Source organism: Pholcus phalangioides, unplaced genomic scaffold, assembly GCF_987345545.1.
Source record: "Pholcus phalangioides strain wild (caught in Gottingen) unplaced genomic scaffold, Ppha-v1.0 ptg000017l_1, whole genome shotgun sequence".
Classification (NCBI taxonomy): Eukaryota; Metazoa; Arthropoda; class Arachnida; order Araneae; family Pholcidae; genus Pholcus; species Pholcus phalangioides.
Genome location: NW_028301610.1, coordinates 44075661 through 44101477, shown reverse-complemented (window position 1 = coordinate 44101477; position 25817 = coordinate 44075661). Strand labels below are relative to the sequence as shown.

At 31.4% G+C, this 25817-nt stretch overlaps 1 protein-coding gene across 1 annotated transcript in view; it reads left to right on the top strand.

Moving 5' to 3' along the window:
- Positions 1-22517, top strand: part of LOC149073495 (uncharacterized) — a 72932-nt gene extending 50415 nt beyond the window's left edge. The window contains exon 2 of the mRNA XM_089246170.1: positions 12204-22517. Coding sequence (XP_089102296.1) covers positions 12204-12493 — 290 coding nt within the window. The 3' untranslated portion in view covers positions 12494-22517. The remainder of the gene's footprint in view (positions 1-12203) is intronic.
- Positions 22518-25817: the final 3300 nt, after the last annotated feature.

Here is a 25817-nt window from a genome sequence, read left to right as displayed (position 1 = left end):
AAGCAAACTGAGTTACATAACTATATAATTGAAATATTACTGACACAAAATTTTCTTGTTGTTTAGCTATCGCAATTTTAGTTTCTTTAATGCAAATTTAAAAAATTCTCTAGTTTAATTTTTTTAGTGTTGCCAATACTGCCGGTTAATGATGGAAACAATAATGATATTGTAGCTAAGAAACTTTTTTTTTCATGTTTACAACAATTACATCTGAAGTCCGGTTTAAAATTTCGCTGTAGGAAATTTTAAGAATACCTCAGTAACGCCCTTCATTGTGTCCTATGGTTATTCAGACCAGGTTTTTCCTAGCGTAGGGCATAATGTCATTGGACCATCCCTCATCAAGGTTAGTTGAAGAATTATTTCGTTAAAAAAATTACTAAGAGCTGAAAATATTCAATAATGGTATTAAAATTGCATGTGCTAATTAGGGCCATATTTTAAAATTTTTCAAAAAAAATAATAATCTTTTCTGACGCTCGTTATAAAGCGTTATACACAGAAAATGCTTCTAGACAGTCATCAATTATCCGCGGATTTCAATTATGTTGAATTTCCGATTGCGGAAGAGATATAATGAGATGATTAATTTTGAAATTTTTGTCAATTATTATAGAAATTGAATTGCATTTGTCTGCTCGTATTTCTATCGTTATGAAAACGCGACTTAATATAAATAATTAAAATAAACTCTAATTGATTGTGTTCTCAAATATTTGAGTTATAGCCTAAAAAATATTTTTACTTTAAAACTTTTATTTTGTTCAATTAATCTTACAGCCAATTCAAAATAAAATGAAAAAGTTTATATATCATCGGGTCATAATTCAAAAATTATCTAATTACATATCACAGTCGGTGTAGAATTCTAATCATGACATATATCATAATATTTTATATATAATATAATATATGTATAACATATAATAAAATTTATATAATTTTATATATATATATAATTACAATTTTATGTATAATAATTATTTAAACACATTTTTGGTATCGTAATAAACCACAGAGTACCGCTATATTGTCTATTTATTATGTTTCATATCAAAAGCAATATATTTTACTGATTGAATTTCCAAGATGTGGTCAATTTTAGCCCATAAAATATTTTTTGCATTTAAAATTTTTCAAGCAAAATCTAGATATTCTTTCTTATTTGAGGTATTTGTTTTCTTCTTGTGCTTTTTTAAATTTTGAAAATTTACAACTTTTATAATTTTAAAATTTTAAAACTTTAATGATTTCAAAATTTTTCATTTTTAATAATTTCAGAGTTTTATGCTTTCATTTTTAAAATTTTTTAAATTTTGAATTTGGCATCCATGTGAAGAAGATAAAAATGATGTTTCTGTTTGATTACCATCATTATTTATCGGCAATATTCTCATGGATATCGTTGTCTTTTCGATGCTCTCTCATTTAGAAATTCGTTAAAAATACGAAATCAATTCAAAGTATTTCAAAAATTAGTTTTTTATACAAAGTCACTTATCAGACCACACTTGTCACTTGTCACTAATCATTTTTTATACAAAGTCACTTGCATTTGTAGTAGTTTTTTTGTAACTTTAATGATAAATGTTCAAGAGAGAAATATAATTTTTATATTTATAATAGATTCAGATTATCTTATACAAGCCTGCTGACATTTTATTAGGAATATTTTTTTTGGTTTAAAATCTATAGAAATCTTGAAAGTTCATGAAAAAAAAATTGATCTTTTCATGGAATGCGAAGATTAGTGTGTGAACAATCAGAATTCAAATTCAGGCAATCAGAAGAACAAAATTTAGTCTCAAAATATGTTTCGAATATTATAGCTGCGAAATTACAGTATAACGCACAAATTCCGCTTCCATAAATTGTGTTTTTGCACATTGTGTTTTTGTAATTTTAATTAATCATAAAGTTCCAATCACGACATTTATCAAACATTTTTAAAATGTATTTTTGGTATAGTGATAAACCGCGAAACACACATTGTCTATTTATTATATTGCATATCGAAAGTGGTATATTTTACTGGTTAACCCTAAAATAAATATTCAAAAAAATTTAATTTTTATACCTACAATATCTTACAGCAGATAAAAAAAAAAGATAAGAACGTTATTTATATTCATCTCCTAATTCAAAAATTATCTAATTATATATTACAGACCGTGTAGAATTCCAATCATGACGTCATAATATTTTCGAAATATTTTTTAAGCAGTAAAATATCAATCGAATCTCAACAAATCGGTTGTAGAAAAGAATTATTTTTCACGGGCTATATCATGACTGTTCAATGACCGGCAACGCCCCAGGTTCATTCAGCTGTTTCTTCCAAATTATAATTAGATTCCCAAGTATATAACAATAAATAGGAATAAAAGACTAGTAAAATTAAACAGAAATATTAATCAATTATTTCAGAAGCATTTTCTTGGCGCCGTGGTTGGAAACGTGGTCACGCTTTACAGGGCAAAGTACATTTACCTGATGCCGCAACACGCAACTGGAAAATTTTTACTGTGATCACGCATTCTGTCAGTGGTGGTTTTACTCCTCTGTGTATTGAAAAAAAGAAAAAAAAGCAACATTGTTCAGTGTGCAACTTTGTAGCAAATTTTCTTTGAAACTCATTTTGTGTTTGCTACGCTTCGCTTCTCATTGTCATTGCCTTTTTTTTCGAGTGAAAATTGGCTACATGAATAATACTTGCTTTTGTGAATGACACTCGAAAATTTCTGTTTTTCTACTTTACCTTAGTTGAAGAAAACATATATAATAGTACTACTACACAGTATCATTTTGCTTGAAGAACTGAATGACATTGATGGACATGGCGTGCAACAGAGCGTGTTTCATCCGCTCTGTAATCTCTGCAAGCATTTTTTTTTTGTGATGGTCAGCATTTTTATGAACACGTGTACAAATTAAATGACATCCTGGCGCTGCTATTTGGTATCGTGATAAACCGCAGAATACTATTATGTTGTCCATTTGTTATTCTGCATATCAAAAGTGATATATTTTACCGACTAATCTTTGAATTTCCAATATATGGTCAATTTGAGCTCATAACGAGATAAATCCAGGTATTCTTCCTTTTTTGATCTTGTGCTTTTTTTTTATAATTTAATTTTTTTCTTTTTTCAAATTTTCAATTTGGCATACACGTGGAACCGATTAAAAATGATGTTTTTGGTTGATTATCATCATTTATCGGCAATATTCTGATAGTTATCGCTGTCTTCGATACTCTAATAATTTAGAAATGATTTAAAAAAATACGGGTATTTATCTTTATATATTAATATTATTTATCTTTATATATTATTATTATATATTTATATATAATATTATTATTTTACTATTATATATTATTTTAATGTACTCATCTTTGAAAAATAAGCACATAATTTTTGTGTACACAATATTTGTGTTTTTAGTAGATTTGATTGTAATTTTAAATAATAATAAGTATTGAAGGAATTAAATTTTTTATATAGGCTTTTTACTTTATTGTAAATATTTTCATTTTTAGACACAAATAAATAAATAATAAATTCAGAAATATGATTAGAATTCCAAATACAAAAACGAAAATTATTTTTATGAGGGGTCAAGGAGTAAAAATCTTACCCGAACCGGCCACCAGAATAAAATTAAATACGGTTAATATTTAAACAATGTTTTCAAACAAAATATTAATCAAAAACAGTGGCACTGTAGAGTATGGATGTTAGAGTAAAAAACAAAGAGAAAAAAAAAATCAAAGTGGAAATATAATCAGACACCAACTGAATCGGAAAGTGGGATCATGTGTTACACAAAATTAGAAAATGTTGCATATAAAAACATAATTGCCAATGACAACGGTAATAAATATTTACGAATACAAAGACCACATTTTAGCGTTCCAAAAATAAACTTCAATATTTGAAATGGTTAATACGTATTGAATCAATTCTCTTTTGAATGCACAGTATGAAATGTTAGTTGAAAAATTATGAGAGGAAATGTATTACATGAATTTTTTAGCCTAAAATTCAAATTAATGAGGTAAATTCAGATTTAGACAATCAGAGAAACAAACTGGTCACAAAATATTTTCAATAAATGAAGCTGGAAACTTACAGTAGCCTACATCGTACAGTATCAAAATGAGAAAAGTTGAATTTTTTTCTCACACACACACCTTTGTGTTACCTTTGTGTTTTTAGTAGTTTTTAATTGCAATTTTAATTAATCATTATATGTTCAGAAATTTAATTTTTCCATTTACAATAGATATGAATTATCTTATACCAGCATTTTATTTTATTATGAATATTTTTTTAGCCTAAAATCTATAGAAATCTTGGGAATTCATGAAAAATATCAACTTTTGTTAGAGAATGCAGATATTAATGACGGTGAATTTTGATTTAGAGAATCGGAGGAACAAAATTTGGTCTCAAAATATTTTTGAACGTGAAAACTATAGCTGGGAAATTACAGTATACAAATACAGCATAAAAATGGTGCAAAAAATTACCTTTATTACACATACACACTCTGTTTTTGGAAGTTATTAACTAATCGTAAATATTCAAGAAATTTAATTTTATATAATTATGAGTATTTTTTACAATAAAATCTATAGAAATATTGGGATTTCATGAAAATTATGGATTATTTTTTGGAATGCGGGAGTTAATGATGAATTGCGATTTATATATATAGGCAATCGGAAGAACAAAATGTAGTCTCAAAACATTCTCGAATGTCAAAACGATGTGTGAGTAATTATAACAATCGGAAAAAATATTACTATAGAGATATTTTTCTAATTAACTGATATTGCAGATAATTATCATTGACAAGAATCATCACAGTAGAATTATCAGTATCGCGAATCCGGAGGTTTTAATGTTAGAGAGGGTGAAATAAACTACGTAGGGTAAAAAAAAATTGAACGTTTTTTGAGAGAAACAGTGAGAAAATTGACTGTCTGTAGGCTTAGCGGAGTTAATTTTTGGTCGTATCCATCCTTCACTTGTTTTGGAATGTTCTCTGCATAGGTGAAAGTACATTCTTACCCGGGCCCCATTTCTCCCATCTCTTCGCTCTCTCTCATACACTGCACATACTTCAGCGGTAAAGTGAGCGAAACCTTCTGGGGATCGCGAGCACATCAATCAAGTTCTTGGGGCAAATCGCGAAGTGGGGGCTCTTTGCCCACTCCCTCTCTGATACTCTTGACTCGAGTGGCTTTTCTAGCGTAATGTGTTAATTTCAACCGCCTGCTCTTGCAACATTATAGCTCAAAACCTAGAGTGCCACCAGCTTTTGGGGGGGATCATATAAATCGGGATAACCGTACTGCCGAGGGTAATTTTCGAAACGAGAGGGTGAATCCCATTTTTTTTTTCTATTCATATAAGCTCTATATTGAAATCAAACCCATCCTAAAAAAATGATCGCTGAATTATTGAATAGTGTCTCATAGAAATTTATAGCGGTATTAAATGAGACAACAACAACACGGGGCTACTTTTGCGTCGTCTTTGAGAGTTTATTAGGAAAAATTCATGCTAGGCATGTCGAATACGTAAAATGATTTTTGAAAATGATGTTAATACAGTATATTTTAAGATGATGTCAGATCAAGTCTGTTGCCGTAAAATGGCATAATTTTTTTTAATGAATTTTTTTAAATTGGTGCAAAGTAACCCATATAGAAGCGGGTTACTTTACACCACCTTATATATTGATTATTTCTTAGCAAGACAACGTTTTGGAGTAAGCCTACTGTCGACCCACTTAAAATTTATTGTGCTACCACATAGTAATGCGGGAAATTGACAGGATAGGGATTTTTTTGGTCTTGAATGGAAAAAATGGTCAAAATTCCTAAAAGTACTTATTTCACTTTTTAACGTGCAAAAAAGCAATTAATATATGAATGAAAAATTTGGTATTATTTTATCAAAAAACAAGAAACAAGAAATATTCATTTTGAACATAATAGGATTGATACTAAGCTGAATTAACCCGAAAACAAAGTAAAAGACTAATTTGGTGTTGATTTAGACGAATTTTTAGGTGGTGCGAAGTAGCCTCAGTTTCTCCAAGAACATTACTATCAAATTACTATCGAGCATATAATGATAAATAATCAGTGAATTCCAACTTTATAGGTTTTGTGTGTTTTATGATTTAAAACACAATTAATTTCTGCATGTAAATAAGCAGCATTTACTTTCTAATCAAGTCGTTTTTTTTTACAGCAAAATACAACTTTTTCTTGACAAAAATTACAGGTGAAGTCAGTTTGCACAGATGTTTCGCATACGATATCTAAAATATGTGATCCATCACAAACTCAAATACACGAGTTGACCGATAATGTCTCCTTTTCTGGAAATATCAAAACCGTTTGGAAATTTTCATTAGAATAGCTGCCAGGCAACGATGAACCTTTTTTCAATAGTGGTGCAAAGTTACCCCTCCAAGTGCAAAGTAGCCCCAAATTACGGTACGTGGGAAAATGCCTAGAGTTGAAAATTAATAACATTTACTCTCAAGAAGAACTATACTGTATGTATTTTTAGAATCACAAATGGAAATTTTTATGAAAGTCAATTAAACTGTCATACAGTTAGACCGAGAAAAATTCATTCCCTGTTCCAACAATATTATTACATTTCGGTTCACAACAAATACAGGTGTGGTCTGGCAGACTAACTATTGACCTAGAAATGTAATATATAGGTCATACTCAATTATTTCAGGATAATCACTTCCGTCGAATTTCATTTTCCTTATCTACGTATTCTTCGAATTACTACTGTTCAGTTTTTCTTGAGTTTTATAATCCAATATTTACTCAAAAAACTAGTACTGATCATACGTATCGTTGACCCTCACTAAACAACTATCTCAACGAATTTACGTTGATTATTCTAAGAAAGTTGATTACTTGCTGACGGCCGAGATACGAGGATTAATGAGAATAATGTGAGTGACGAACCGAAATTCGTTGGAATAGATTAAAGACAACGATTATACGGAGATATGGTCAATTACTCGCTCATTTCCAGGAGATAGTCTTTGAAAACATAATTAGAGATCTATTCTTAGTTTAATATTACGAAAGGTGCATTAGTCTTTCAATACATCCCATAGCTAATTTTTGATAAAGTGTTTTATAACCAACATTTACTAGCAATTTTATACTAAGAATAACTAGATTTTCTCATAATATTTCGCAGAAGAATTCAGTTTCGATTTTCGAATATGTATAAATTCTCAAAGAGGAAACATCATCATTTAATCAACTCAACACAATTTACTAAGCAAATTTCACTTTCCGAATCACATTATTCTGTAGTTATTGATAGATGCGAAACCTCTAGAAAATTTGCTTCGGCTGTATGTAGTGATAAATTACGATTGCTCTAAACCTATCTTAAATCTATCTTAGATATAATAGATTCAACTCTCTAGTGAATTCTTCCAACACTGACCGGAGTTAGGATCAAGATTATCAAGGATAAGCATACCACGGAACTAACTGGAAATGGAAGGAAAATTTGGGAAATCCCAAAACTGAAAATTCCTTTCCTTCGCCCCCTTCAATTATCAGTTTCTAGATTTCTCCCGCACACTCTCGACAACAAATCCAAGCATCCGTAGCCTTTGAAATTATCGATATCCTTGCCAGGAGCCAGGAGATCCGAATGAATCCGATTGATAAATTGTAGTTGAGTTATTATCAGAATTTTAATTAAACTTGTGAGATATTAATCATCAGTCTCAAAGATTCGTAGAACGTAAGGAACGAACCATCGGTATTTTAATTTATTGGTCTCATTAGCAATAAACGAGTATTCGAACATACATTTTCATTGCTATTAGAAATATCAAGTTAATCAAATAGTCGGATTTTTATTCAAAAATGAAAATTATAGCGACTAAAAAAACATAAACAGATCGAAGTTTCCGATAATGATATCGATCAATACATGATCGATAATCTGATCGAAATTATGATCGATAAAAAAAAAAAATCGAAATATTTCTTTAATGTAATTTTTTTACAATATTTTGTTTCAAATATCCAAAAAATAAATCGAAACGTGTACTATAACGTTAGAAAAACTGAAATATTTTTAAAACTAACGATTCACATTTAGAAGGAAATGTTTCATTTTCAATAAAACACTGAAAACACTTACGTTTCCACAAAACGAAATTCAATACTTGCCTTTTAAAAGTAAAAATTGGAAAAAAAGTAAAAAACGTGGGAAGGGATCGTATTTAGAGGCAAACAAACACACAGCATCACATTTTTTTAAAAATAAAAATACCAAAAACATGAATAAAATAAAATAAAACACAGACAGACAAGCGCCATTTTTTTTGTATATATATTTATTTTTTTTATTATTACTTCTTACAAAATATAAGCCAATTTTTCTTTTCAAATATTTTTGCTTTCAAGTTTCTTGAATTTTTTAGAATTCCGTATACAATTTAAAAAGATGCAGTATTTATTTCTATTTCTTTTTCCGAAACTAACGGCAAGTTTCCTGCCAAAATAAAATTTGAAAAATATTTGTACTTCGAGTATAAATATTTTTATTTTAAAAGTATTTGGACGTATTTCAAAAACATAACATTTTCGTTCAAAACAACTTTGTGAAAATTACAGGTAGGAATTTGTTAAAAGGTGAGAAAAATCATTTTATTGAAATCTTTTGAAGAAAACTAAAAATTAGATTGAATGTTCGTCTTTTTGGAAAGATAGTACTTCAGTACAAAGCCTATCGAATACGGCTCTTGCATCTTTAAGGAATCTATAATGAATCAATACGACTCTAGAGGATTTTTAAGAACAAAAAAAAAAAACTAATAATAATTCTTTCAGTTTAGCCGATATATGTCTATGGAATAATCTTAAAGAAATTCGGGAATTTATTCTAAAGAAAACCGATTTCTTCAATTTCTTTTTTTTTTTATGTTTCCAAAAAAAATTCGGAGGTTTCTTTATTCGTGAGAAGCTCAATAGCGATCGATACGTTATTGATTAAATCATTAAATATTTTTATGTCTGTTTAATACGCTCCGGAAATTTCTCTAAAAAAACGATTTTCTCTAAAAAATTCTTCGGTTTTTTCGTCGGAGAAAATGACAACTTTATTTTGAAAATATTCTATTATGCATCAAAAACTCCATTTTTTAAAATCAAATTTAATGCATCTCTTCGATTGCGGATTTTATATGCTTTACAAAAACAACATCGGTAAAAACAAAGTTTTTTTACATTTTACACGTAGAAATGTTTACTTTAAAATCAAAAATATTCATCAATATAAATGAACCAATGGCTACTTTTATTCTGGGATATTTCGTTTCCTTAAACCTTGTTCCTCTTCTAGAAGTAATTGTAGAGATGATTATAGTGTTGGTAACCTATAATTTGAGGAGTATTTTTGATCATTTTAAAAATAACGTAGTTTTATTCAGCACGAGTTTTTAGAGGTTAGCAATAGAAAAATATGAATAGTATCATATTTGTAAGCTAGTGAGAATAAAAAAAAAATGGTTTCTACGCACTTTTTTTTTTCGTAAAAGGAAAAATAGACACATAGATTATATTGTTTTAATTCAAGGAAAGTCCTTCTAGAAATGACTATTATTATGTATATACTCATTAGCATTTGGTCTCGAATACTTTCAAGAGAGAAATACACAGCTATTTCCTGGACTTGTAGAACTTCTATCTTAAATAGTAAAACTAGTCGGTTTTTATTCACTGAAATTATGAAATAATTTTTTTCTAATAATTTTGAAATGACATATATAATACAATACCTTATATATTATACAAGATATTAATTTAATTAATTTTTTTGTTTCTGAAATTTATTTGTTTCTAGAGCAGCACACAATCCATGGTAAATATTTCGTTCTTTATGAGTAGTGAAGAAAATGGAATTCCATCACCAAGAATGATAAAAAATTCTTGGTGCGCTAAAATTTGGTGGAATTCTTGGTAGTTAATTCTTGGTGGAACTTTGTTTCAAATAAATATTAGTATAAACCAGTGGTTCTCAACCTTAAACAATATGGAATTCTTGTGCTCTTGGGATATTTCTAAGGGGGGCCCACGGGTAAAAGTCAAAAGGATAATGGAAACACGATAGGTGATTAATGGGGTAACAGAGAGCTGTTAAATAATCCAGCTGTTTAGAAATAAATATTCTAAACGGTGGGGAAAGTTGATTATTTTCAGAATTCAACAGAAATTGCACATAGAACTCGATCCATATCAATTGGGTCCATCCAGACATGGCCCGGGGTCCTCATGTCTATAGGAAAAGTACATAATGAGATCTGGTACTATGGTTTTTGAGTTTAAAGAATGTAAATATGCAACCATATTAGCTGTTACTAATGGGCCTTCAGAAAATTGTGATTAATCAACCTAATTTTGTTACAAAAAACTAACTGGCACATTTCCAGTTCACTCAAGTGTCCCACGACAGGTTTTCAAGCCAATGAAAGGGACCACACTTTCCTAAATGATGAGCGCCCTTGGCCTACGTGATTAGTTCTATAATACTATGATTTTCGACAATAATTACAAAAATGTGTAAGCTGTTATATATATATATATACTCCCTGCTAAGTATTGGCCGCGGAACTTCACTTTGCCCAAGTACAAACGATTTTGAGACGGGTCTGTATAGAACCAGAACTAGAGAGAACCTCACTGAAGTCCAACGAAGCGGTCTCGAGACTTCATTTATACATAAAAGTTTTATTCACTATAAATTGACTAAAAAAAATCTTCTAAATTACAATCTAAATGGGGTCTATAAGATGGGGGGGGGGGGGACAAGAGAAGAAAATATGGTTGAAATGCGAAAGAAGGTTAAGAAACACTGTTGCGAATGAAATACAGTTGAACTTGGTTGATTCGAAGTCTTAAGTCACTGGAAAAAAAACTCGAACTATCTAATTTTTCTATGCGGAATCTGTAAAATGACAGCAAATTGCAACTTAATCATCAACGTTCACATAAGGATAATAATTATGAATTATTAAATTTTTATCACCAGTTACGAAACTGTTTCTTAAATGTTAATAATTTATAATTATAACGATCTTATCTACTGCATTATTCCACTGTTTTGAAATCAGCATCACTGCAGAATTTCTTGACGATGTTCAAAGCCTGATTTACGGAAACAGTTCATGATCATCTGTTATGAAACTGTTTCCAAAATTTAGCTTATCGTTCTTATTCTATCTTGGAAAATGTACTTTCATTAACGTATTACACACACACAAACCTTCCCGATAGTTTCTATAGGTCTACTCTTAATGACGACAGAATGATTCAAATTTTGAATGTTATACCTTGATCCATAGGTTGGAAAGCATAATCGGTATAATGCAGGGCTGGACAAATCCCAGACCCTGGTCTCTATGGCGAATAAAAAATTGGTATTGACACCTAAAATTTCCTTTGTGTTGTTTCTAAATTGCTGGCTGAGAGCAGCACAAAATGTTTGGAATTTATAGCAGCATATCTGCCAACGTCAAAGAGGGTCACTATGCCCTAAAAACGTCAAAATTACTTCAGCAAATTCTCATTCGATTCGTCTCAAAAACGTCAGCATTATTTTTGGACCTTCTCCTTCAGGTTTTTTTTTTTTGGTTCCTAAAAAATTGTTCTGGTGCCTAGATTTTGTTGCGATTTGTCCAGCCCTTGTACAAAATCTCGATGCACTCCAGCTGAACAATGCTAAAATGGACATTAAAATTACCAAAAAAACAAACAAAGGAGTAGCAAAAAGAAAAACAAAAAAAAAAAAAAACAGAATTTTTAAACTTTTATTAGTCTTTAAAATTTTGTTGTGAAATAACTTGATCGAGAAAACCAAAGTTTGGGGCTTCATGTTGAATTTTTCCAAACTAAATTTGCTCATAAACATTCATGATTTCTTTCCTCTGACTTAAAATTATCAAAAAATTTCAATTAAACAAGAAATTTTAACATTAAATTAGATAGAAAACTCTCCAGGGTAGTTCGTAAAACTTCAAATTATCCAAATTTCGAATTAACCAATTTCTACTGCACATATATTTGTTTTATCATTGATTTACGTTCTTCTAATTTTATTCCGTGTTTCTTGTTTCTTTATCAGATGGAGTCAATTCTATGGGTGAGGCAAAGCGGCAAAGAACTTCTTACACGCGGTACCAGACACTGGAGCTGGAGAAAGAGTTCCATTTTAACCGGTACCTAACAAGGCGAAGGCGGATTGAAATCGCCCACGCCCTGTGCCTCAGCGAGCGTCAGATCAAGATCTGGTTTCAGAACCGTCGCATGAAATGGAAAAAAGAGCACAAGATGGCATCTACCATTCCTCCTCAGATACCTCAGGTGATGGCCGAACACCACGCGCACCACTTGCACGGTGAAACGAAGGCGTAGATTTATTCTCGAGATTCCAACCTCTCGGGCTATAAACTGACTTGGAAAAAAAACAACAACAAACAAACAACAGGCAACCCCGGTAACAAGGAGATCTCTCTCACAACACACTCACACTCTCTATATCTCTATCTATATCTCTGATGATGCCCCCCCCCCCCCCGGTTAACAAAAATGTTATTTTTTGTTATCCTGGTTTATCATTTCTTACTTTGTGTTCATGTTCATGTCCACGAGTTATTTCCTCAACACGTCAAGGTGTCAAATGCATGATCCCTTTTTCTCCCAGACGCTGGTGACATCTACGGAGAAAACATTGACATTTTTGCTGTGTAAGGCTGGGTTAGCCCTCCCCAAAACTGCAAAAAAACATTATTATTTATCAAATGGTATTTCGTCAGTGTCACTGCAATTGAATGCGCTACCATACATAATATTGCTTCAAAGCACATCGTGGCAATTGTAGAATTTATAATAACGTCAGTGCACGTGCATCCGCTACATGATTGGAACTGCTAAAAACTGGCAGACTTGTATAATTGAGATTTATTAGTATGTAATATGGGCGTGGTTTACTTTTTTTGTAAATGTGTGTTACGATTATTGGAATTTTTCCCGTGTGCGATGACGCATCATTGCAGTTTTGGTGATGAAAAACAATGATCTTGACGGATGTGTTTTCTTTCATTTTTCATTGAAAAACACTTTATTGTTCATATTGGTAACTCAAAATTTCACAATAATGGTATTGAAAATTCATTATTGAACCTAAAGTACAAAAATATCCATATAGAAAATGCTTTATGGCATATTTTGTCCGTAATTCATTTCTGTGTTTGAATACAGTCAAACTTGGTTATAACGATATCGAAGATTCCGTGAATTTTTGGCGTTTACGAGACCTTTTTTGACAGAAAATGTAATCAAATACAATAAAATGTTGTGCCAGATTATGTTATTTTATCATGAGATTAACGTGATAATTTTTGATCCAGAAAAACACGAGAAATTGGGATTATCAACTATCAGAGAAATCACCAATTATGGCTAACGATTAACCCTTGGCGAGGAATATAGTATTAAAAATTATGCAGTGATTTAAAATGCATTTCAGGGGAAAAATTAACTTGGTAAATATGTGAGATGTGCATGCAAAACACCTTCGATCTCTGATTCTACTAAAGATTAATAATTGAAGTAAATATCGCCCAAAAATCCCGTAGAAAACGGGCCACTTTTGTAAAAGAAAAAGTCGGAAAGGGCAAAATTATACTGGAAATACAGTATTGTCCCATATGCTGGCCATGTTAATTAGGAAAACGCTATATAGATCAAAACTTCTTAAAAATCCTTTTTTTCCATCGTTACGTATCAAAAATGTCATAAAACCACGAAAAATATGTTCTTAAAAAATTATAACCGAGTTTGTGGCATTTTCATCAACATTATAAGCAAAGTGCATTAACACTATTATCTATGGTGTTCAACCCAAAACGACAATTATTCACGTCATAACCGAGTTTGACTTAGATTTTTAATAATTTCATGTTTTTAATTACATTGGTCTGTGATGATAACAAAAAAACTGATTATCCAATAATTTAATTAATTCACAAACACGAAATTACAATTTGAAAATTTCGATAATTCTTCCGGTGATTAAATTTTTGTTTTTTTCGGATTTAGAATTTCAATACTCGTTGTGCAAATAACATTCCAAAAATTCAAAGAATGTTTAAAGAAAATCGGTATTTTATGCATTTCATTTTATTTCAATTCTTGAACCATACGATTTCAGAAATTCAGACGCCTCCTTTTTTTGTGGATGGAGGAAGTGAAAAGAATTTTAACGACAGAAGAGCCAGAATCGAAGAATAAAAAGCAGCTAAGAAAGTCTTAGGATTCTATTTATTTTTTTAAGTGTTCAAAAAGTTTGCTTTTAATACATTTTTTTTTTATTTCTTTTTTCTTCAGTTTCGACAGTTTTCTCTACGCTTTCTTTCTTTTCGTTTTTATTTTTTTTCCTCCAGATCCAGGACAACTCCTACTTTTCCCATCCTTTTTCGGTATTCCGGGTGGAGTGATGAATTTACTCGGAGCGAAAATTTCCTGAGGAGAAATTCTGCATGACTGGCCTCTTGATATTCTTGCCTCTCTCGGCATTTTTCCGGCTTTCCAGGCCAAAATTTCGTCCGTTCTTCTTCTATGCCGTTTCAGCACTCTCTCTCTCTTTCTCTCTCTCTTTCTTTTCTCTTTCATCTTATATGTTTTTCTTTCTCTTTCTAGTTCTTGCCCTTTGCTGAGTTTCCGGAAATCTTCGGAGAACGTGGATGAATTCTACTTCCACTGAATATAAAAAAATTGGCTGTAGAAAAAATAAAATAAATAAATATAAAAGTCTCTCATGAATGAATGGAGGAAATGGAGGCATGTGTTAGTGACGTCAGTTACACGGAAAAAATAGGAGAAATAAAAATAAAGATCGGAATTGAATAGGAATAAGTAAGAAAATAAAACGAAAAACATCGGGAGTATTTAACGAGAGATTCAACAGTTTATTTTTCCTTTACCCGTACTTTTTGTGATCTTTTGTTTGGTATTTTAAGTAGAGAATTTATTTTAAGTGAAACATTTTTACGGTGGAGAATATCGGATTAGTGATTATAGTCGATCCAGTTTATAATGTTCTCACTTAGAATGTTTCCCTCTTAGTGCGACTAATTTTTTCGTGATCTCAACTCTAACTAATTCTCATTAAGATTTCCTTTTTGAAGCGTGTTCGCGCTTGCAACGTTTTTCCGTGATGGATTTTTTTATATTATAAGTGGGATCCACAGTGTAGGCCTATATATTTTATTCTCTCTCTCCTATATATAGGGTAATTTAATTAAAGCATGCATGCTCAATCCATGGCCCTCGAAGTCATCTTATGTGACCCTTGAGCTCAAACATAATTTTCTAAAAATGCACTTAATTATTGTTCACACGGTTATTGTTAGGTTAAACAGTGCTTATCCCCGTTGCGGCTATCTGATGTGAATGCCAGTTCTAGATCACTCGAGTGACCTACAGCACATTTATAAATCACTCAAGTGACCATGTTTATGGTCACTTTACCGACCTGCAGCGCAGTTCCAGATTACTCATGATGCCCGCGACACATTTACAGATTACTCAAGAAGCTCAGAAATGCTATGAATATATTTAGCAAATCAATATTATACATTGAATACAGTATTTTCATATCTTTAATAACACTTACGTAGCAAAAAAAAGTTTTCCTTTCACAACACCCATCACTTATGTGGCCCGCGACACGATTCCAAACCAATGAAGTGGACCGCATTCTCTAAAATGTTGAGCACCCTTGAGTTGAGAGACAGAAGTATCGATATTCAGAACTATATATTTAACTGGAGAGAGAACCAGTGTACACGAAATTGTTCCAATCTTGAGTAATATGCACTCAAATCATGGGAAAATGGTGAATGCCATTAAAAATTGATGATTCATGAATATTGTTGCAGACTATTTTTTTATTTCTGCAATTCGGACATATTGCACGTTTGCATCGATCTTGTAAAACTCGCTCAGACTGTTTGTACGCAGGTTGGCATTTAGGGCTCTTACGCCCCTGTGTAGTTAAACATTTTATGCATCTACGCCCAAGCCAACTTTGGAAACGTGCAAGAGAGAGTATATCTACAACAATTTTGGACCTATTACAATAACTTACTAAATTTTCATATTTTTTTAATCAAAAAATTTACCGACGTCCAGCTACGCATGTACGCCATGACAGCACCATCGTGATCGTAAAATAATGTTGCTAAACTATTTTCAGATCATGAAATTCATTAATTTATGCTACACGCAATAAATTTCTATATGCATATTTACCTCTTATCGGTCATTTTCTAAACTAAAATATCGTTTCCTCAAAGTATGAAAGGCATACCGAACTATTCTTTTGTAATTCTTTTCATTTGCACTCTATACAGGCTTCTGAATAAAAATGATTCAATTAGTAATAAACCGATAGGTAATAAAGCATATATATATTCCCCCGTTACTAATACTCAAATATACAAATACTATACAGGCCATAACAGGCAAAAAGCCCAACGAGGTGGCTGAAAAGATGCCCATAAAAATATGGTTGTCAGAAATATCTAAAATACAGAGACCCATAAAAGTGCTGATACTAACAATTATGAGAAAATATAATATACCGACCATAAAAAATTATAGTTGTCTTATCTAAGTATATGATAATATAACTAAAAAAGTATATAACGTAGATCAGCGTTTCTCTCAACATTTCTGAATCCAAGGACCAATAAAATGCCTGAAGTTATTCGACAGACCACTTGTGTCCCGTATTACGAAACATTCCCGTATTTTTAGTTGCTCAGAATTTTTTTTATACATTTGTCCAGTTTTTTCAGTGATGCTGATTTGAATTTTTTATGTTTACTGAAATCGTAAATAATCAGCGTTTTCATAATTTATTATGATAATTATGGCTATAAATGGAAATATTCATCTCACATATTTGTCAGGTTCAACGATTTTTCTATTTTTCAACAATTTTAACTACAGTTGGTGATTTTGCCGATTTATGGAAATTTTTTTTCATGGCAATTGGCGTCGTTCGTAATTTACCTTATTTAAAAAAAAAGATTCCAGTTTCCCTTATTTTTCTCAATGAAGTATGCCTATAGTCACCCAGCCATTTGAATGTTTTTTCCGTCAATTACATTCTTATTCACCGCGATTTGTAGCAGCTCTTTATATCCCCTTCCGCTCACCCATTTTTGCAGTAATTAGCAAATTCGTCATACGTGCATTGTTATGGATACAGTGATATCTGATATCCCGTATTTAGCATTGCAATTTCCTCAGTTCAATCTTTATTTGAACCCATATGGATATTATTTATATCGATTAAAACAACTGTGTGAATATTTTTTTTATTCAGATTTATTATTAAATCTGCTTGTGGACCACCACTTATGCCATAGGTTGAGAAACGCAGGTATAGATCATAACTAAATCCCGGATTATATGCACTAGAAAAAGTGGCGAAATATAAATATGCAAAATATGCACTAAAAATCCCGAAAAAGTTAAAAAATTCAAAATACGTAGTAAAAATGAGAAAAGATGCGTAAAAAAAAAATCATCGTGCAAAAAAAGCAGATATGTTTTTAAAATGTATATTTTCTATTTCTTACTGCATATTCATTTTTAAAAAAATATCCCCACGTATGTATATATTTGCATATGAAAATGAATTCTACATATTTTTTATTTAGAAATTTTCATTTCTAGTTAGTAATAGCTGCTCAGTAATGAATTACCAGTAACAAACGAATTTCGATGTTATTTCTAAAAAAGCTAAACACTTTTGACGGCATGTCTCTAGAAAACATTTTGTCCTTTTCAGCATTAAGGCTTAAATAAATGTATAAAATGAAAAAAAAAATTCAGAATAAGTGCACATTTGTGAATGTTTATTGAAGCTACATCACTTTTTTTATTATTTTTTCAATGAATATTGCTCATATAACATTTTAATCGGTTTCTTTCCCTCTGCAGATGGGATTTCGTGAAATAATAGAGATGTTTGCAATATCCTCTAAATAACAATCATTTTAATCCCACCTGCGGGGAACAAAAATATTATGAGCAATATTCATTTGAAAAATTATAAAAAAAATGATTGAGCTTCAATAAACCTTCAAAAATGTGCACTGGATCCTGAAAATTCTTTGATTTTATGCATTTATATGCGTTAATGTTGAAAAAAAGCACAAACATGCAAATTCATATGCACATATTCATTTGCATATAATTCGCGCTCTAATCATAACAAATCAAAAAGCAACCATATATATTCTCAAAGTTCTCGAAATATCTAAAAGCATTAAAAAATTAAATTTTAGTATTGAGATTCAAATTCTAATCAACTCCTGATGATTATGAAATATTCTTGAAAATTATGAAATCAAGTAAAAAATACAGTTACGAAATACATATCAAATTGTAATTTACATACGAAATATACTATCTACCAGTAAAGATTTTGTTTTTTCAAATGTATCGTATTCAAAACTAATTGAATAGGAAAATATTAAATTCAAAATTTAGCAAAAAAAAATGGAAAAAAATGCATGTTTTGTTGTGTAAAAAAACATATCTCCATCCAAAAAAAGCAACATTAAGCATCATAAAAACGTTATAATCCTCTTTCTCCCAAGAAAAAAAAATGCTTTTAATATTTTTGTTTTTTTACCTCGTCTCCAGCTTTAATTTCCCGGAAGTATTTTCCCGTCTACCTTACACAGTAGAACTTTATTGATCTTGTTTTCTACCCTGGATAGAAATATCAACCTTAAGAAAGAGAGAAAAACTCAGAAAAAAACATTTATATATAAAGATAGAGCTTGTTAAACGTCGTAAGAAAAAAAAGATCGGAAAAAAAAAAATCTTAGGAAATGGAGAAGTTGCACGAAGGAGAAAAAATGAGAGATCTTGAATGAGTGCTAGAAAGAAAAGGTCTTTAACTATTGGCTCCTGTTTCATTAGGGGTTCAGGATTCAATCAGACAGAGCTAGATTGTGTTCAACGTACCAGCGAGGTGCTCCCTCACCTTTTACTTTTACTCCACAAGTAACGCCACCAATTTGTCTGCAATTTTTTTTTTTTTACCTTTTTCTCCTATTTTTTCTCCATTTTAGTTCTTTTTCCTTGATCTTGGAAATTTTTTTTGGTATCCGTAAGGGAGAGAGAAAAAAAAAAAACATTTGTCTTCCGGAACAAGAGTTTTCAATTCTTTTTGATTTACTCATCTAGTAAAAATAAACCTATTGCTTTCGACGGGAGATACAAATAGACTTGAAAACTTCACGTGAAAAATAATATTATTGTTTTTTTGTTTTTTTTTTTGGGTGTCGGGATAAGTTATAATGAGCAACTGCTGTGGATGGAGCAAACTGAGCAAACACTGGTTAGTGAAGCGCTATGATGGATTGATCGGAAGTGACAACGTGTCTGACTCTTGCTTGACATTTGTTATTTTTCATCTGAAAGCTTGTTAAAGATCGTTCTTTACTGTCGTTGGAAAAATAAGTTTAAACGAGACATTGCGTAGTTTAAAAGTGCAGTTTTCCCATTAGTAAATTTCACAGAGTTACCGTATTCCCCCGGATTAGCCGGCATGCCGCAGAAAATGGGGAACAGCAGCGTTTTGAATGTTGGAGTCAAGTCCATTCCTGGCATGCCGGGAAAATTTAGTTTTAGCGGGAATCTCAATATACATCCAAAATCAATTTATATTAAATAAGTGAATCCAAATAAAATAATAGGCATAGCTTTCTCAGAAGCAAACGCTGTAACGTAACACGTACAAATGACGGTCGAGGCATCATTCTGAAAGCAATCATAACCCAATACAAAATACGGATATTGTATTCTGCTCTGAATGTTCAGAGATTGAAGAGATATGCTGCCACTTTTGTTTTGCAATATCATTTTTTGCAGCGCAATTCTTTAGTTTTCCGCAGAATTACAAAAACACTTCACAGTCTACATATATTTTCATTCAACTCATGTAATCTACGTAAACGAATAAGCTTAGTATATGAGACTGTCAATAAATCATGATTTGCAGTTGAAAAAGCAAACATAAAGCTATCTGAACGTCTTTCGCAAAACAAAAGGGATCCTGAAATGCAGCGAATTTGCAAGGAGTCCAGAAATTCAAGAATTATCCGGAATCTGTGACTTCGAATTTCCCGGCATGCTGACTTACATTGCTGTTTCCTGCCATGCCGGCTAACGCCGGGATAATACACGGTAATCATGCAATACATTGCAAGAATTCTATATATTCGACGAAATTCTATACATTCGTCATTACCATTCGTATTATAAAGCATAATAAATAGATTAATTTCATTTTATGTACGAATATTTGTCAACTAAAATGTCGATTAATTGTCTGAAATGGATGCAATTCTAGATCAAATTCATTTAACCATTGTCTATGACATGCATCGGTTGCAATATGTATATGAAAAAATATTGCCATGAACTAAAATGAAAAAGATACAAACACAGAGCGAGAAATTTAGTTTCAAACGTAAAAGAAAATTTGAAAAGTCTCGGAAGTTGTCTTTAAGGTGATGGAATAGAAGTCCCTGTCCTTGGCTGTCAAGCTAAAAAGATCCATTTTTTTATCCAGAGATTTTACGTCTCAATTTAGACAGCAATAACGGGGACCGTCTACGAAATGAAAAATACTATAAACATAGATAATTCCTAGTATGCGCAAAAAAACATAACTATCCACTTTTCTGGAATAATCATAATTATCTAAATTATGCGAACGAATTTTTGAATTTTCAGTAAAATTTTGCTTTTCAAAATTTTGATGATTATTTTAAAAAAGCCTTTGGGAACGGCAACTGTTGTAATATTGAAATTCAATTCACAAAGAGCACTGAATATATCTTCTGTATCCAATTCTTGCTGAAATGATCCTCTAATTTCAAATTTCTATTCAATAATGACAAAAAATTTTAAGACCTCAAACTGAATAATAATTTGCATAATATGTTATTAAAATCCATAATATATATTTTCAATGATTTTAAATGACCTACAAAGATAGAAAAACCCATTGTCCAAAAAGTAATTTTGTGGTCAGTCCATTTTCAAACTCTAACATGGTTGTAAGAGAATTCTCCTTTTTCTTACTCAAGTCTGATTGATTTCCAATAGAAACTGAATGCAAGCACAGATTCTGTTATTTTCGTTTCTTGCTTCTTTTTCTGCCAATTTCCACTTTTCCCATGAATTTTAATTTGTTTTTTGCTTCATTTCCTGGAAACTCAAATACATGCCGAATACTTGAATATTTTCCATCGTCCTTCCATCTGGAACTAATATTTGTAAAGTTTACAAAAATATCATTTTTAAAGCATATCTTTCAAAAATATATATATACGATATAAAATATCTTAAGTAATTTTATTGCTGAAATTAATGATTAAATTGAAAAAATATATATGTATAAATCAGGATATATATCTGTATTTCAAGTTTAAACCCCTTGGAGAATCAAGACAAACTGACATCAGACCTACATGAAAATTTTTTTCAAAAATTCATGAAATTATATTATTATTTTAGTAAAATATTTTTAAAATTTGATCTATGTATAATACTCTGTATGAATATAATCGTTGTGTGTGGAAAAAATATATTTTAGTTGCATCGCGCGTCGACGGCAATATACCACAAATTTATTGGTTTAGTGTGATTTAAATGCGGAAAGAAAGAGTTACTATCATCACATTTCAATGAGTATCCATTATTGTGTACTTCATGAGAAATGTCGAATATGTAATTCAATGTGTATAACGGCCAAATACGAATTGGCTTCACGTGAAAATACGTACTTAAAGCAAACACTGATTAGACAGAGACGTGGCGCAACGTTGTAACATTTATGTACTTTTAAACAGTGATAATATCATTCCAAAAATCGTCTCATTAAAAATATGAAAAGGCGATAATTTGAATATGATTTTGGAAAAAAAAAATTCAATAAGTTTACAAGCCCTGTGTATGTGTGTGCGTGTGTGTCTCTGTGAAAAAAACAAACTTGTTTTTTTCTCTTAAATATTTGTATAATTTTTGAAATACGTGTGTATTTGTTGGTATTATTGTTTATGAAATGGAAAAAAAATCAAAAAGTCGTACATAGACAGTTTTCAAAAAAAAACAAACAAACATGCAAGTCTTTAAGGAAAAAAAAATGAGTAGTGTAAATTCTGTGCTTAGTGGATAATTTTTGTGTGTAAATATTGTAAATGTGAACGTGCCCAGTGAATGTACCTAGTGTAGTGCTAATATACCGGCTATTATGAACTCGTATTCTTGTGTATAAAGCATCTGAAAGCAGAAGCAAGATGTTGTTGAAAAATGGTCTACATAATAAAAAAAACGTCATCTATCATGTTGTTTTTTCTTGACTAATACATAAAAAGCTGAGATAATGATGCATAACAAGCAAATTATCGCACATGAAACGACACAAGATGATTAAGTGAATATCTTTGATATTTTTATTTTAAAGACTTCTTTAAATGAACTTAAAATATACGCCCAAAAATTTTGCAAAATTTATTGATTGATTCAAAAAAAAAAGAAAATACGTGCAAAATTCTTGTCAAAGGATACAAAAGCTTAGTGAAACGATGCAGTTTTTTGCTTTTATGCTCGACTGGATTATATCACGTTGGAGCATTTTCTGTTAATTTTACATAAAGTATTGTCCACTCAACTAATTTAACTAAAAATTATTAATCGCTATGAAATATTTTTCTTCATAATAATTTAGATAGCTTTAATTACATTTTTTGAACCCCATTTACGATATTGGATTCGAGAGAAAATTTCCCAAATTTTTGTGGTTTATACAAAACGCCGATTATACGATGGTCAAGAAGCTACGTCAAATGTCGTATGCTTAAATACAACTGAAACTTCATAGGAAATATTAAAATAATTCAATGGTTTTATTACATTTCAAACGTTGTTATTAAAGAATGATACGAGAAAGAGAGAGAGAGAGAATTTAATTTATAAAAAACCATAAGATAAATTGCTCAAAAAAACTATAACATATTTCCTTTCCTCAAATTTTAAGAGTTCCTAAATGGTATTATTTTCAAGATTTAAGAAGCAACGCTTAGGTTTAACTTTTTTGAAAAAATCATATTGTTTGTTTTGCTGATTGGTTTATATTAGAGCTCCTCGAAATCCCATGCTATCTTATCTATGTATTTGAGTGAAGTTTGGCGTCAGTATTATCTCTGCAGCAAACCACTGTTCCCGATCCTGTTTTTTTTTTTATTATTGGACGTCACTTGGAGTGGGAAAACCAGTTTCTTGTTCAAAGATAGGGGATGATGAGACCGCTCCCCTTTCTAGGGGTTTCTTAATTTCTGTAAGTGAAGCAAATAACGCATGGAGTCCAGTTCTTTAAAATTTTTCAAAAAGCAAGAACCTATGTTCTTCACATGTTTCCTATTGTACCTGTACCCTCCCAAATGCTTTAAGTGAACTTTTCTACCCGCTAAGAATAACTTTGTGAATATTGGAAAAAATTCTTAAAAGAACATATCGTCCACCTCATACCAGAAGCATGAATATGGAAATTTTCACTTTTTGGATATTCAGCTGGTTGGATTCCTTAATTTGCTATCTAAGTTTTGTCAGAAACGTATATGTTTAACACTTATTGAAACGCATGTTATAAAGTATCTGAGGAAAATGACACTCATAGAGTAGCATGGGTAGAGCAAACATTCAAATGTCCTCTCCCGTGTTTAGAAATTTGCACGTTCATGCTTCTGGCACAGTTTAAACAATTGAAATCTTTCTTTTGGGGTTTCCGAGTCCAATAAACAAATCACTTTAAATAACCATTGTAAAATTGGGCATAATCCGGCTCGATGATTATTTTCGTATCTGTGAGCAATCATCAATCAAAGTTAATATATTTTATGGTGAAAATTTGCAAGAAAAACTATATCAGCAAGCGTTTTTAACATCAGAAAAATTACGTAGGTTCAATGGATCGAAATGATAAATCGAAGATTTATGGCTCGCGTCAAGGTAAAAACGTCAAATTACTAAAATTGTTTGCGTCTCATAAATGAAATATTCCGACATTAAAATCCATAGGGATGCATATATCCAATACGTTCCACCTTTGCATACGGCAAGGTGAGTTCGGCGCAGCAATCATAATTACGCAGCGAGACAGCGCGATATAAATAAGCAACACTTCCGACAATACGCTGAGTTTTAATAGAAGTTAACAACACACACACACACACACAAACCATATAAAACTTCAAAGTAAAGATATAAATATGAAGTAAATTAACAAAAATAAAAACACAAAAACATTAGGACTTAAAAATTGAAAGCAAATGACGCTAATCAGGTAAGATTAAAAGCAAAATGAAAGATATAAAAATATACAAATTAAAACACAAAAACTTTAAAAAACTTTAAAATTGAAATGAAAACATTCTAAACATACAAAACTTTAAAAAACACAGAAATACAAATTGATAGATTAAAACACAAAAACAAGAGTATAGGGAAGTATATATCGACAAAAGCCATACTCATATAAATGATAGCCGTATAAACGGGTTTCCCTTTGCACTAAGGGTACTTTAGCGGTTCTGGGATATTCTAAGGAGTCACGGGTGAAAATCACGGAAGAAGCTGTGCCGGGGAGGGGGGTGGTCCCAAGAAACTGAAAAAATATATAGATGTGAAGAAATACGAGGCTTTTTTTTTAATTAGTGGTGAGAAAAACCGTAATAGGTATAGGTGATCACTTTCAGGCAGAAAGTGATCACAACTAGCAGAAATGCCCAGAGAACCAAGAAAGGTCACCTGATGGGCTCATCTGGGCATTACTCGTGGAACGCAGCCTACCAGGGCCATCTTAAGAGCATCATGGGCCACCGGGCCAAGTGGTTTTTCTGAGGCCCTACCTAGTAAATTCTAGAAAATTTCAACCGGATCTAATTTTCGTGAGGGCCCATGCGTTAAGGCGGCACTGCAGCCTACATCACGAGATCTGATACTATGATTTTCGAGAATAGGTATGTCAAACCTAAAGTATATATCCACATATATGGAATACGATTTGTCGAAAAAAAGAGATCCATTACCAGGTACCACTGACATCTAGTAGGGCCTACTGTGATATAGCGTGACATGTTTTCGATATGGTTTCATACTCGAACTTGTAGACATATTCGACACTGATGAAGCATTGTTGGATTTGTCTAAACAAGATTCATCCATATAAATAGAACTTTCATATGCCTCATATATAGTTATCGAGGTATGAACGATTGAAGTGTGATATACTTACATAACAAAGCGATTGGATGTTGGATCTTCAAACAATTGTTAGATAAACAATTGCTAACAGGGCAACAACTAGTGGGGAGCAGGTGGGTCTGCAGCTCCAGATTCCGAACCAGAAGAAACACGCTGTAAATTAACCATTTAACAACTCGTTCAACATCACAAGGGGCTGCCCTAACGCGTGCTTTCCCTGGCTGACCATGTACCCAGCTGTAATCCTGAATTTTACGAGAATTCGGCGGAGAACTCTGCATTCTCTCAACCTTATAAATTCCATCCCCGCCAAGAACTGTTACCTGGAGACGTGGAGGGACGTAAAAATTTTAATTTAAAACACCTTGCAAGCGTGAAA